General features: G+C 34.6%; 1 protein-coding gene across 1 annotated transcript in view; it reads left to right on the top strand.

Moving 5' to 3' along the window:
- Positions 1–16,128, top strand: part of FBXO8 (F-box protein 8) — a 39,441-nt gene extending 23,313 nt beyond the window's left edge. The window contains exons 4-6 of the mRNA XM_061424961.1: positions 11,894–12,012; positions 14,043–14,239; positions 15,501–16,128. Of these exons, the coding sequence (XP_061280945.1) occupies positions 11,894–12,012; positions 14,043–14,239; positions 15,501–15,688 (504 nt within the window). The 3' untranslated portion in view covers positions 15,689–16,128. The remainder of the gene's footprint in view (positions 1–11,893; positions 12,013–14,042; positions 14,240–15,500) is intronic.
- Positions 16,129–16,356: the final 228 nt, after the last annotated feature.

Raw genomic sequence — 16,356 nt, 5'->3', positions numbered from 1 at the left:
CTGACATGCTAGAAGCAGTGAAAGAGCAAAACGGCCTTTGAGCAGGCTTCCAAGAGTCTGCAGCACTGTTTTCACTAGTGAGCCACTCGAAAAATGTGTGATTCTACTTCTCTTGTTCCTGGGGCTCTGCTGGTTTAGAGACATTAATAGTCAAGGCAAGAGTATTGACACCAGAGGCACAACAATGCAGATTGCTGGCAGAGACCACCCTCTCACTGTTTTAGGTCCTCCTGCCACTGAACAAATAGACCTAAAGGGAGGAAGAAAAGGTACAAGCGTAGGTAATTATTCTGTGGTTGAAGTGACTATACTTAATTACCAGAAGGCAATAGTTACTGCTACACAGTGTGGAAAAACAAAAGAATATAAGCGGAACTCAGGAGATGTCTAGAGTTCCTTCCAGTTCCACTATATTCTATTGTGAAAGTTATTTTTTTAAAAATCCCTATAGTCCTATATGGGTAGGATTTAAATCCCATCACTTAGATACCTCACTAGATAAAGACCCTCAACAGCCGAGAGCCCAGCTCCATTCCTCAGGAGTTGAGTATAGATTATCCCAAGCTAATCATGTTGCTTTCATTCCCTTTGGCTTCCATGACATCCATGTAGTCCAGTGCCAATCTATGAGACTGGAAGAAAGAATACTGTGTGCTGTATGTGCACGTGTGTACTTCTGGGCATGGGTGTGTAGCAATGTAGTGATAGAAATACCTCTGACCTCCTTGCAGCCTTGTAGGTTGTTAACACACCCAGACAGACACACTGGAAAGAAAGAATTGGGTCTGTGTTCCGTGTGTGAGCCTAAAAATCCTAGAGCCTTAGTAATTTGGGACTTCTTATACAAGGCAATAAATCACTGGACATTTTTTGAATTGAGGTTCCTGCTCTTTGTAGTTAAAACATACTAATGCTACATAATCATTATCACCCAAACTCATAGGAGTTTGACATGTAATTCTGAACCAAGTTTTTCAGAAAAATAGACATTGCTGGTTCTCATTAGCAAATTAATTTTATCTCCAGTTTGCTGATGAGAATTTATTTAGAGCAAAAAGAACTTGTTGACAATGAGAGGAATCCCTTACCAAATATACCTTCTCTATAAAATATATATACTCAAAAGACCTAAAATGCTCTCATTCATTAGCAAAATCCCTTTACCTTGATCATTGTTAGAGTCAAAGTACAAAAAAACTCTGCCTGTCAGACACTGAATATTAATTAACCTCTGTCTAGATAACTTAATAACCTTCTACCTGGTACAGCTAGTCAAGTCATACTAAACTTAGTCACACATAACTAAACATTTAGTCATACTAAACATTAAAACTCTCTTAAGGTCAACATGATGTATATGTCAGTATGTGCATATGTATGTATGTTTCTGTTTCAATCTGATCTATTATGTGTTGGTTTTGTCTGGTGTCTACTAGATCAACTTTATTTTACACTTCGCCCTGACCATACTGTGTCTTTGACCATCCTCCCATACCCTCCCCTGTCTCCAAGTCATTCCCTCACGTGGTTTAGAATCAGTCCGTAGAAGGACACTTAGAGACTTGGCATAAACCTTTCAGAAGCTTCAGAGAAAATTAGTTTTCCAGGAGCCTTTCTAGTCTGTATCTAATTGAAAAAGATTCAGGACTAGAGTATTCCACAGTTTATTCATCACCCAAACCACCTGATGGGCTTTGCTTTTGTTTTCCTCTGTATGTTATAGGAAACACTAATTTGCTACTGGAGTAAAAGCATACTGAAATTAATGCACAGTGTACTGAGAACTAAGAACTAGAGGAAAGAATAAAATTAGTATATTTTAATTATAATATTTTTGACACCACAGCACTAATACTTCATATTTTAAAATAGGAAATGCTAAAAATGAGGGAGATTTTTTCTTTGTATGAATTTTGTTACCAATTTAGATAAATGTTCCTAGAAACTTTGCAGTATTGTATTTATATTTTAAATACATTTCCAAGAAAATTCTGTTTGCCTTTTATTTCCTTATTATACCCTATCTGACCACCTTGACACCTCTCCAGTGTTCTTCTTTATCTGATGTAACCAGTTTCACTGAAACTTGACATCGCTTTCTAGATTTAAGTTCTCAGCTTTACCATCAGAAGTAGTTGTCTCCCCTGAATGTCTTTCCTGAATTTGAAATTGTTGCTACCAATGTCACAGTAGATGTCACTCAAATATGACTGCTTTATCAGAAATTGAAAAGATAGTATTTCCTCAATTATTGGATGTCATCAGTTGCACACCATCTATCAATTTAATTGCAGCTTTGAAATATGGAAGTATTAAAGACACACTATGCATTTTCAACCAGCTAGTTGTGGTGTACATTTAGCCATAAGATTATGTAACATTTTTCCCTTTCATAAGATTTTTAAAGATACCTTCTATATAATAAAAGTCTTAAGATCTTTCTGAACCACTTATTAGCAGTTAAATATATCATTAGAATGACATGTCACTTTTTATTTTTGGAATAGTGATTTCAACCTTTATGAGTTTATAATTTGAGGTGTTTATGGTGCACCTATCTAATTCATAGGTTTTAGATACTTTTTTTTTTCTTTTTTATGTTACGATTGTCTTTTCCCCCCCGCACCCCCCCCCCCCCCGTTTGAATTATATAATCCTTACAAGTTTACAGCTTCTCTTGAAAGTCATCTGGAAGCTTTATACAGAAAGAGTTGAGCATTCATTCAACAAATATTTATTAAGTATCTCTCCACTTCCTAGGCATATGACTTTGGCCTCGTGCAAATTATTTACACCTTCTATGCTTCAATTTCCCCAACTCCAAAATGGAGATAATAATAGTATGTATATCATGGTGGTGTCATGAAGATTTAATGAAATAGTATGTGTTAAATGCTTAGTGCTTACCAAACTGTAGCTTTATTTTATACTAGAAGCACAACTGCGCACACCATAGTATCAGCAGCAGACACTGCTCTAGGTTAGGGGTTCTTTGTCTCCTGGAACTTTTGGATTGTAGTAGATAAATATTTGACACCTGAGCAATGGTCCTTCATCAAGTATGTACCAGAAACACCAGCATCTTCTAGCTTTAGATAGTGATAAACTTTGCCTTTAATTTTGTTTTCTGACATGTGATGAGCAGTTTTTGCATATTTTAATAATAGTTAATGTTATTAACCAGTAACTTTTTGGTTCAGTGGTAGTGCTTAGTTTAATCTTTTAAAAGACATTTTAAGCAATAAATCGAGGTACATACAACATTATGCTCAAATTTAAACATGTTTGGACTGAAATAGTGGTAGGATGAACAGAGACTTCAATTACATGAAAAAGTATGCACATGTGATGACAGCAAAACTACCATTTAAACCCCAGCTTCTCTATTAATAAGATTTGGGTTTTTGAAAAATCTTTTTTTTGTTATTTTAACGTCCTTTTAAAAGTATTCTCAGTCAGGAAAACATTTAAAAAGTCTTGTTTATTTGAAAATTGCTTCAGAGCTGTTAAAATATATTTATAAATGTATATTCCAGATAATATAAAATTGTAAGTTTTATTTATCAAAGTCTGTCATTTAAATAGCTACATATGTATGTGTGTATGTGTATTTCTATAATTGCACATATTGCAAGTAAAATGTTTTGTGTGTGATTTTTATAAAGCAGGAATTCTAGACATAATATTAGTGCTTAAATGTGTCACTTTGTCATTAGTTTGAAGTGTTAGTAACCATACCTTAACCTAATAGAGATTTATCTCCATATTTTGATTAATGCTATTTTTTTCTAATTTACAGACAGATTAGAGATAGTACTTTTTCTAGAAGCTTACATAGCCTACCAGCAATTTTGTCAATATACAATAATGATTGCTGTATTTAACTTTTAGTAGTAATTTGTCTCCTCTTATGGCAGAAAGTGAAGAAGAACTAAAGAGCCTCTTGATGAAAATGAAAGAGGAGGGTGAAAAAGTTGGCTTAAAGCTCAACATTCAAAAAACTAAGATCATGATATCTGGTCCCATTACTTCATGGGAAATAGATGGGGAAACAGTGGGAAACAGTGACAGACTTTATTTTTGGGGGCTCCAAAATCACTGCGGATGGTGACTGCAGCCATGAAATTAAAAGACAGTCCTTGGAAGAAAAGTTATGACCAACCTAGACAGCATATTAAAAAGCAGAGACATTACTTTGCCAACAAAAGCCTGGCTAGTCAAGGCTATGGTTTTTCGAGTAGTCATGTATGGATGTGAGAGTTGGACTATAAAGAAAGCTGAGCGCCAAAGAATTGATGCTTTTGAATTGTGGTGTTGGAGAAGACTCTTGAGAGTCCCTTGGACAGCTAGGAGATCCAGCCAGTCCATCCTAAAGGAAATCAGTCCTGAATATTCATTGGAAGGACTGATGTTGAAGCTGAAACTCTAATACTTTGGCCATCTGATGTGAAGAACTGACTCATTTGAAAAGACCCTGATGCTGGGAAAGATTAAAGGCAGGAGGAGACGGGGACGACAGAGGATGAGATGGTTGGATGGCATCACCGACTCAGTGGACATCAGTTTGAGTAAACTCCGGGAGTTGGTGATGGACAGGGAGGCCTGGCATGCTGCAGTCCATGGGGTCACAAAGAATTGGACATGACTGAGCAACTGAACTAAAGTGAACTGAGTAGTTTATCACTTTGGAAGTAACGTCATTTGCATGCAGTGGTCTGTCCCAGTGATGGGTGTGACTCCTGGTGACTCTTAGAACTCACAGATACAGCTTGCTTTCTGTTTGAGGCTGTTAGAATAAATGAATAGGAACTTTGTAGTGTTATTTGAGGGAGAAGGCAATGGCACCCCACTCCAGTACTCTTGCCTGGAAAATCCCATGGATGGAGGAGCCTGGTATGCTGCAGTCCGTGGGGTCACTAAGAGTCAGACACAACTGAGCGACTTCACTTTCACTTTCCACTTTCATGCACTGGAGAAGGAAATGGCAACCCACTCCAGTGTTCTTGCCTGGAGAATCCCATGGATGGAGAAGCCTGGTAGGCTGCAGTCCATGGGGTCGCACAGAGTCGGACACGACTGAAGCGACTTAGCAGCAGCAGCAGTGTTATTTGAAACCTTAAACAACGAAGTTCATGTTATTTTTGTCTGATGGCATTGCTTCCTCTCCTATGAAAAATAAACAGAAAGATCTGTCCTCCACCTCGCCTCCATTTTTCCTGGACTCCATTAGAGATGATTTTCCATTTTTCTTTTTATTTTCTTTGAACTATCCCTGCTTTTTTTGAGTTTCCTGTTGACATTTTCTAATAGCTACAAATAATTTAGGGTGTAAGTGTGACTGTTCTTAGCAGTTCCTCAGCATTGTGTACTTTCATGTACCAAAAGCCCTCCATAAATTGTTTTTGGAGACTGAAATCCTTGCCAACTCAAACAGGTCCATGAGTAAGCTGACTTCAGTCCATATTCCATACTCATGACTTTTCATCATCCTCCAGACAGAATATGGGGTTCTGACCAATTCCAGTTAGAGAACTTTAAAAATTTGGTCAGAGCTTTTCCTTTAGTCTTTTCAGTCTATTGATTAGATTAACCATCATTAAATTACCATGAATAAAATTGCCATGAGTAAAAGTGTGACATTTCTGAAGTTACATGCTGAAGGACAGTTTTATACACCAGAGAGTGGCATAGCTAAACGTAGTGGGTAGAATGAAATGAAATGACAGCATAAAAACAAGGATACCTAGTTTTAAAACTTGCCCTTTAAGTAAAATAATCTTTATTTTACTTTAGCTAAAAAACAAAGTGTTGATATTTTAATTTGCAGAGTATTATATCCCTAGAAGAATTTCTAGATGTGTTTTTTCCGTTAACTATAGTGCCCATGTTCTCTAAATAAATAGGAAGAACGAGAAATTCTGGGCTGGCTAATATTAATAGATTTTACATTTTTATTAGCAATTATGATAGCACTAGAAAAAGGAGAAATAGTATCAGAGCTGTCATCTTAGCCACTGCTGCTGCTATTTTCAAATAAGACAATGGGAATACTCTGACCGGGCGAAGGACTTCCCCTTTTAAAAAATAATTAAAATTTTAAAATTAAAGCTTTTACAATATAATATCTTATTTTTATGTTTTTTTAGTATGAAAATGTTACATTTCAATTGCTCATTTCCCTGTGGTTAAAATGTACACTTGACTATTAATAGATCAGTTCCATATTGAAACAAAAATTAGAAATCTAGATTGAAGTATTTCATTTTATAAATATTTATTGTTAAAATTTAAGGATCGTTATTCTAAAAGTTTTCAAATGTCCTTTTAAAAAGGAAATTAAATGCAGTGTCCAGCTTGCTTTCTGTTGTGTAATGCTCAGAGGACAGATTTATTACCTGAAAAGTAGTAGCTGTAATACTTGGTTTTTACATTTTATACAACAGCAAGTTTAAACAAAACTAGTTAAAGCAAATTTTTTCACTAAATTTCTTTCCTAAGTTGTTCTTTAGGAAAACACGTTAAAGATACTCCCTAATATGTCAGTTTTGTTTTATTAGTAATTTTTTCTGTTGATACCAACTGTTACACAAAGTTTCTGCCAAGTGTCTGGGCCAATTGCCAGTACTTTCAGTACTAGTATTCAGCACTTAAAAAAAAAATATTAAGACTTTATCATTTAAAGCAGTTTTAGGTTCACAGCAGAAGTCAATATTTTACATGCCTTGTTTCCTAGAATTCACTTTGTCCCCAAATATATATTTTTTGGTTCTGAACATATATATATAGTAGATTTTTGCCTTTGAAGTATACTATGGGTAATAATTTGATTTTTAAAAATAGGAGAGAAAAACATGAGTTTAATACAATAGAAGAAAAACAAAGGATGTATATCTTAAAACAGAAATTGCTGTGTGAAAGAGCCATTCTTATAGTAATAAGAAAATGGGAAGATGCATTGTGTAGAGGACTGAGCTTCATTCAACACATCGTTCTTCAATCTGAATTCCTTCTTAATATTGGTTTTAGCTATTTGCATATGTTTTCTTAACTTATTTGTTTTTGCCACCTAAATAAACCTTTTGTCTAAACAACTTACCACTCTAATTATATTGTTTAAGTCTTGGTGTTGTCATTTGCGTAATAAATTTTAGTGATGTACTCCATGGAGGATGCTTTACAGAATTTCTTGATACATATATATTTTTTTATCTTTGAATCACTGAAAGCATGTATTCTATTTAAAGCTTTAACATGAGATAAGATGAATTCACCTTAACTTCTTTTGGGTTTTCATTGCTGCTTACCATTCCTTTTGTTTATTCCTAATGGATTTCCTGTTATACCCTCCACCACTGTTGATAGAAATCTTTACCATTTTGCTCAAGGAGCTAAGAGTTTGCTCTTGTCCAACTCCTTCTGGATGGCTTATCTTCCCTAAAAAGAAAACCAACATGCACTCTGTTTTTGTCTTTTAATGCTTTCTCCAAACACCTGTTTCTGAACCAGTAGAGCCATCCTGTCCTCCAGGCTGAGAAAGTGTCTTAGACCCCACCTGTATTTTTGATCCTTTCCCCCGTTCTCCTCTACTTGCAGCTCCAATTATGTCCTCTTACTTTTTTGCCATTAATTTTGCCATTTTTTTTCTCCTATGGCAACCCATTCCAATATTTTTATCTGAAGAATTCCATGGACAGAGGAGCTGATGGCCTACAATCCATGGGGTCACAAAGGATTGGATATGACTGAGCGACTAACACACATACATACACACACACACACACGTACTAATACATTAAGTCAATAGATTTGTATTCAATTTTCTCACCTTGCTCGTGCCTTAGTTTTCTACTTTTTGCATTACTATGTGAAAAGGGACCCCTTGAAAGTCACTATTTTTATATATTCTTAGAGTGAAACTCTGATACTTGTTACTATCACTGAAAACCTAGCAGTATGCATTTTGGGGAGCAAGAAGTTCTAAGTTTCATCAGTTTAAAGTCTTCACTCAAACCACACACAGTGTTTCTTTTCTTTGTGACACAGATGTCACAAGTCTTAACCTCTTCAGATGTCTCAATGTCTTAATCTTTTCTTCTTTCCTAAATAGCTTCATCTTTAGACCTAATATCTCTATCTCCCTTGGTTCTTCCTTATATAACATAAAGTCTGACCTTGCAACAACTCACTCAGACCCTGGTTTCCTTTATTCAGATGGTTCTAGTTTGTCAATATGTCCCATAAAATGCAACATCCAGAACTGGACACTTATTTTACTATACCATGTAGATGATAATGAGCTACACCCTTCCTTTTTCTGGAAACTATGTTAATTTAGACTAGTCATGATTTCCTTGCTACCTATAAGATACAGACTCACAGAAGCACATATCTGTACTGCTGAGAGTTCCAGTCCTGATTAATAACTATTATTAATGCTATAGGGTCTAGCATATTCCTCTGTCCATGGAATTCTCCACATTACCTGCCATCTGAGAAACCTGTGTTCAGGAAGCAACAGATTGGTTGCTGACATGGAAAAACAGACTGGTTCAAAATTGGGAAAGGAGTACGTCAAGGCTGTATATTGTCACCCTGCTTATTTAACTTATATGCAGATTACATCATGTTAAATGCCAGGCTGGATGAAGCACAAGCTGGAATCAAGAGTGCCAGGAGAAATATCAATAACCTCAGATACACAGATGACACCACTCTTATGGCAGAAAGCTAAGAGGAACTAAAGAGCCTCTTGATGAAGGTGAAAGAGAAGAATGAAAAAGCTGGCTTAGAACTCAGCATTCAAAAAATGAAGATCATGGTATCCAGTCCCATAACTTCATGGCAAATAGATGGGGAAAATGTGGAAACAGTGTCAGATTTCATTTTCTTGGGCTCCAAAATCTCTGTGGATGGTGACTGCAGCCACAAAATTAAAAGACTCTTGCTCCTTAGAAGAATAGCTATGACAAACCTAGACAGGGTATTAAAAAGCAGAGACATCACTTTGCCGATAAAGGTCTGTCTAGTCAAAGCTATGGTTTTTGCAGTAGTCATGTACAGTTGTGGGAGGTGGACTATAAAGACAGCTGAGTACCAAAGAATTAATGCTTTTGAACTGTGGTGCTGGAGAAGACTCTTGGTGGTAGAGTCCTTTGGACAGCAGAGAGATCAAACCAGTCAGTCCTAAAGGAAATCAACCCTTTTGATTGATTTCGGCACTATTCTGAAGCTGAAGCTCCAATTCTTTGGCCACCTGATGCAAAGAGCTGACTCACTGGAAAAGATTCTGGTGCTGGAAAAGATTGAGAGCAAGAGGAAAAGGGGGCAACAGTGAGATGATTGGATAGCAATCAACAACTCAATAGACATGAGTCTGAGCAAACTCTGGGAGATAGTGAAGGACAGGGAAGCCTGGCGTGCTGCAGTTCATGGGGTCACAACTTAGTGACTAAACAACACCTCCAATAGGGTCTAGGGATTCCTCTGTAACATTCTTCTAAAACTTTATTTAAAAATCAACAATACTTATACATGTATTAAACAAATATATAGTTATTCAACAGAGTTCATGCTATAGTTTCTTTTATATTTATTGCTTACAAAACAAGATAGTTTTGGATGGTTGCCAGCTTGCTTATTGAAGACGATTGTAATCTGGTCCTATGCCTCTCTATGTTGTGTCGTCTCTTAACCCTTCACTCTAATAGCCCTTCTGAAGTAATCTTCCTTTCCAGAGGAATCCCAGGCTTGAAACTGAGGCTGTCTTTCCTCAAAACCAACAGTGCTAGCTGATTTCAAGTTTGTGTTGCTGGTTTTCAGGATTGTGTTTAAAACCATCTGTTTCCTCCTCTGCATTTAATTGATTTCGGAGAACTTAAGTGAGATTATATGTTAAATTTTCAAACATAGAAAAAAGGAAATGACCAAGAATTTTATGATGCTTGCATAAGGCAAATGCCAGTGTTCATTTATAAGTGAGGAGCATCAAGCAATATTAAAAATGGCGTATATCATATAATTAGAGAATTATGTACTATTTAATAGACCACATTAGTTTTTTTTTTTTGTATTTTGTAAATTTTTAGAAAGTAAATTAGAGTTAGTTTTGTATCTCTTAAATACTGATTTACAAGTAAGCGTGAATAAAGAACCTGTTCATTACTGCTTAACTGACATTCCTTTGTCTTTGAATCACTTGGATTAAAATTAAGCACTGGAAATACTTCTAATATTTTGTTACACTTTTTAAATGGATGAATTTTGGAAAAGAAATCAAACCTGACTTAATCTTGCTAAGTAGATAAATTATACAGTCAACTCTCGATTGTTCAAACTAATGGAGGGAAGGATGGAAAACTCATTCCTATTTCCCTGGTTCCTACCCCCTCAGGCTCTTTCTGAGAGCCTTACTGCAAACAAGTTCCTTGGCTTTCCTTTCCATCTTGACCATATTACATGCTCTAGCCTCCTATCCGGGTGCAGTGCAGTCTGAAAGATGGCTTCGCACTGAGTTGACAGAGTCACATATTCTCACATTTTGTTCTTTTTAAAGTCGGTGCTTTTTAAAATCAATGCTTTTAGGATTGCTTTTACACTTTTAAAATTCTCATGAAAATTTGATATCATTGCTAATATCCTATTATCTTGATGGCTCATAAAATTAATTTTGTATAAAAATCTTATCTTTTTGAATTACATTCTATAGATAATTATAACCTTTCAAAAGCATAACCTCATGGTACCAAACTGCTCTAAAAATGTAATATAAAATTTTTATGGGAGATTTTATAAAAATTTTTCCAACTCTTTGAATTCCCAATGTATGCAGTGTTTCTGAGTACTGTGTCATTGTTTGTAAAGGGAAGAAATGCTGAAGGAATTTATGTGTGAAAACAGTATGTTACATGTATATAATATGTCATTTTCTCTACCAATTAACTGCACACATTGTGCTATTATCCAGACATGGGCATTCATGGGAATGCATGTATCTGGATAACTGTGAGTTGAAATAAACACACCTGCCTTTTATTTCAATAGCTGCACATTCAAATGCACATAAGACGTTTATTTGAATGTGACCTTCATATACATGAGAAAACATTGGTTTCAGTGTTTGGTTTTTTTGTTGTTGCTGTTTTGTTGTTGTTGGTTTAAATCTAAAGTAGGGCACAGCCTTATGGATAATGCTTCTCTGGAAGACTTTGCATGCAGAGAAAAGGAAATTCAAAGATAAACCCTATGAAAAACATTGAAATTGTTTTGTCTTACTATGTTTTGCCTCAGTATGTATTGGAGCCAGATTCTTATAAAATGTAGCAATACTTAACACCAAACTGTATACAACCCATAAACCAGTCTAGAATTCTGCCCATTTTACATTAAGTTAAATAACTTAATTATTATTCTTCCCCACCCCCCCCCCAAAAAATGCTAGTCTGTGATTTGCAGAATCCTTTTTTCTCAAGAATCTGTTTCCTTGAAAAGTGTGTTAGAATGTGTATCTGAACTTTCATGTTTTCCATTGGGCAGTTGAAGTTTTCGTGATAAGGCTTACTTTTAAGATCTAAGTACTAGTTATTTGTTACCCCTACCCATAACCCAGTTTAGGTGATATTTCTGGATACTTTTTTTTAATTGACATGAGTCAGAAAATTGAATCAGACTTTCTTCAGAAGTCTAAACTTTGAATTTCCTACTTTTCATTGCATGTAAACTATCAACCATAAATAATAGTGTCAGTTCAAGTTCTAGCTTGTATTTTGCATGTGAAAGCTATAAACAGTCTGTTGATGCTGAAAAGACTCTATAGCTATTGTTTTGCTATTGCCTAATTGTTAAATTTATAAATGAAGACTGATTTTATTTATGTAGACTTGTCTTTCTGTCTTAGGGAGTGAACTACTTTATGTCCAAGGGCATCCTTGATGATTCACCAAAGGAAATAGCAAAGTTTATCTTCTGTACAAGGACACTAAATTGGAAAAAACTGAGAATTTATCTTGATGAAAGGTAAAAAAAAATTTAATTTTTCATGAGAAAAGAGTTGAGGAATGCTTTTAATTAGTTAAGTTTTACTTTAAAAATCACAGTCATCTAGTTGTAAAATTGAGTGAAGACAGGGAAAAGATTCCTGTACCTTGCAAATCATTACTCTTGTGAACTTGAACTTGTGTGTGAGTTTACTGTTGTAAACATTAAAAAAAAAAAAAAAGCCCAGGAAGTCCAACATCTTTGTGATAGCAAAGATCACAAAACCAAACATTTTTGAGAAAGTCGAAGCCTTTTTTCCTTATAACTAGCCCTAAGATCTAAGGGTTTGGTAGCTAAAAGTTCTGAATTTTGAAATTGCCCATATAAAAATCAAATAGACAAATTGTACCCGTAAACACAATCCTAGAGGTTTAAGATGTGTATATCTGTGATACAGTACACAAAAAGTGTCATGTAAAAGTGTGAAAATTCGAAAAGTATGATTTAATAGTGTGCTCTCCAGAGACAGTGTCTGATGTGCTGTCCTGACTTGATAGTTATTCATTTGTACTCTTGAATTCTGGGTATCAAGGACATAAAAATATTGTGGAAATATTTTGATATGACATCACCGTAAACTATGGTTTTAAAAATTATAGATCTCATAGTAATCTAAAGAATGTCTCAAAAATAGGTTTACCTTTTCATTTTGATTCTCTTTTTTTTTTAATTTCTCATGATTTTCCAACAATTTGTATTTATTATATGCCAGGAACTTTGCTATAATTTGTAGTATGCAGTTGATTAAAACATAATCCCTAGCCTTGAGGGGTGCACAGTTCAGCATATTGGTCACTGAAAAAAATTTCTTACATAAAGATGGTATCATTAACTCTTTTTGTTCTGAAATGCTAGGTACCTATGGATTGGCAGGGTTTTTTTGTGGAAAAACCTGATTTTTCTGTAAATATTTTAGACTTTGAAGGACATATGATCTCTGTTGCAGCTACTTATAACTATGCCATTGTGTCATCAAAGCAGACATGGACAATAAGTAAACAAATGAGAAAAGCTGTGTTCTAATAAACCTTTATTTATAACAACAGCCCATGGGCCTCTGTAGTATTTGGCCCACTAGCTGTAGTTTGCCTGTCCCTGCCATAAGCAACTGGTAGAAATTAAGATTATGATCATACAAACATTGTTGATTTTAGTGAGGATTGAAGCATACTGTAACAAAGCATGATTGTGCTGTGCTTAGTCAGTCATGTCTGACTCTTTGTGACCCCATGGACTGTAGCCCACCAGACTCCTCTGTCCATGGGGATTCTCCAGGCACGAATCTTCCCAATCCAGGTATTGAACCCAGGTTTCCTGCATTGCAGGCAGATTCTTTATCATCTGAGCCACCAGGGAACTCCAAAGCATGATTATTGGAATGCTATTGATAATAAGTATATATGTACATATGTACACAAATTGTAAACAACCTAAATGTATTTCATTAGAATTATGTCCTTAAGGTGGGATACTGTGGAGCCATTAGAATGAATGAGTTAGATCCATGTATAAAAACACAGAAAGCTGTTCATATTATACTAGGAAATAAGCAAAAGCAGATTCTAGAACAATATAGGGTATAGATAGACACTTTAAAAAGCTTCACATCAGCAGTTGTTACCTCTGGCAATGTGGATTGGTACGGAAAATGTAGATTCTCCTTATTTTCAGAATTAAAAAGGTAAATAATTCTGTTGATCATATGGATTTAGCCAAGAAGATTCTTGAAAATAAGTTAACATTTTTCTGAAAAATTCATTTTTTCATTTCAGAATTAAAATTTCTAGTTCACCTTGTTTTTTGTTCTATTCATGAAAGATTTTTTAAAATTGTTTAACTTGATAATCATACTTTGATTTTTTTTTAACTTTTAAGACATATATGCTTTATAAGACTGGTAATAAATAGTAAAGTATTTTTATCCAAAAAGTAAATAATCTATGATTTTTCCCATCTCTTTTTAATAGAGAAAAGTTAACTAAAGCTGTACCTTTTTCTTTTTCTACTAGGAGAGATGTCTTGGATGACCTTGTAACACTGCATAACTTTAGAAATCAATTCTTACCCAATGCACTGAGAGAATTTTTTCGTCACATCCATGCCCCTGAAGAGCGTGGGGAGTATCTTGAAACACTTATAACAAAGTTCTCACATAGATTCTGTGCTTGTAACCCTGATTTAATGAGAGAACTTGGCCTTAGTCCTGGTAAGAATATATATAGTGAATTCTTTCCTTCTCCCATTCCCATCTCTGGGTAAAAATAGTAGTAAATGAGACATTTTCCTCACTCTGGGGAAAAATGCTTCCCATAATTAGAAATACTTGTTTCATTGCTTCTAGCAGTGACTAGTTTGTCAGAGCTATTATTTACATGTAGTAAATATACTGTTTTAGGAGGAAAGTTACACTTAGATATGTAAATTCTTACTTAAACATTGGAAATTCTTTACTAGTCTAATCAAAATCTTGAGAAATTATTTTTAAAGCTTTTAATAATACACATATTACATAGGTAACAGCTAGAATTTTTCTACTAAAGTGTATTTTTGGTATAACTAGTTTTCACTCTTTGTGTGTATATATATGTGTGCATGATGTAGCCTGAGTCATCTATGTATTTTTTCATGTAATGCAGCTTTATTTCTTTCTTCCTGTCAAGAATGTTGTTCTTATCTTATTACAGAGATTACCAAACCTTTTCCTAGCATACGAAATTTGTTGAACATGCTTGTGTAAGACAGTCTTTATTAAGACTGCAAGATTCTGAAAAATAAACACCATAGTAGTAGTAGTAAGCAGTTGTAGCAAGTATCATGAGGATAACAATAAGCATCAACTATTGCCCTGAGAATATATAGAGAAGAAAATATTTTGCTGCATGGGCTCATGTATAGCAATCTAAAGATGTACTTTTGAGATTAATATGTAAATTCAATAGAATTTTTGTAGACCTTTTATACATATCTTAAATAAGAAGAATAATTTTATGAGATGTTTACATTTTATTTTCTAGTACCAAGTTAATACATTTTCTTGTTGTGTAAAATGCTTCCAAATTAAATTAGGCTTCTGTAAAAGCGTATGTAAATAAATATCTTACTTTGTTTTAATAGGATATACTGAGAGTACAAATATATTTTATGGATAGTTGAATGGGAATATCACATTCGAGAGCAAGAGGAAAATAAAACCAATTCTGAAATTTTTAAATTTAGAATGACTTTTCACTAAAAACTCCTAAATTACTTGAAGAAAATGCTCAATGAATTGGTGTTTGGATAATTGACATCCCTGTTTGCCCAGGAGATGAGTTTTCTAGGACACAAGACTTTCATCACCAAATTGGAAAAGGCCCAGGCAGTTCTCTTTAATTTTAATCTAATCTTTTGGAATTATGAACACTTTTCTTTTGGGACCACTGTTTAATAACCAGCTAATAATTGGAGGTGTTTCTTTTTCCTTCCAGATGCTGTCTATGTACTGTGCTACTCTTTGATTCTACTTTCCATTGACCTCACTAGCCCTCATGTGAAGAATAAAATGTCAAAAAGGGAATTTATTCGAAATACCCGGCGTGCTGCTCAAAACATTAGTGAAGATTTCGTGGGGCACCTTTATGACAACATCTACCTTATTGGCCATGTGGCTGCATAAAAGCACAACTGCTGGGACTTCAGCTTTTAACTGCAAACTGAAGCTACCCAAGGACCTATTTAGCAGATATGGGGTGACATTAGTGCTGGTCATTCTAGCCTCTGTATACAATCAAGCTTGAGTGTACAACTTTTTTTCTTTTTTCTTTTTTAGTGACTTCTTTGGGGAACTAAAGAATTTTGCAGAATTTTTCTTAATTTTGCTTATCATGTTTTGCACAAAGCAGAGCCATTGTCTGACACAGCTGTTTAAGAATGTTAAACTGACGTTATATTCTAAAAAAGATGGTATATTTGTGCATTAGATTTTGCCTGAAAACTTTATTCATTTCCATTCTTTTTTAAAATACCATGTAATATGTACATATTTAACTAAAAATTTATAATCATAATTATTTTATTGTAAAGATTTTGACTAAAGCCTTTCCTTTTTCTCTCAAACTGAGTTCTGAGATTTATTTGATAAGAAATTACCACTGTCTTCATAAAAGTTGCATCTAACCTGGATAGAAACCATACCAGCTTCTCTTTCCAATCTTTGAAGAGTATATTTGTCTCTATGCAAAACAGGCACTTATTTTTAAAACATAAATTCATCACCTGACTTCATTTTTAAAATTTCTGCCTTAGTTAAGTCTGAAGTCCTTGAAACCATAGCAAAACACATTA

Source organism: Bos javanicus, chromosome 8, assembly GCF_032452875.1.
Source record: "Bos javanicus breed banteng chromosome 8, ARS-OSU_banteng_1.0, whole genome shotgun sequence".
In the NCBI taxonomy this organism is placed as follows: Eukaryota; Metazoa; Chordata; class Mammalia; order Artiodactyla; family Bovidae; genus Bos; species Bos javanicus.
The sequence above is the reverse complement of the archived record's forward strand: the minus strand, read 5'-3'. Positions and strand labels throughout refer to the sequence as shown.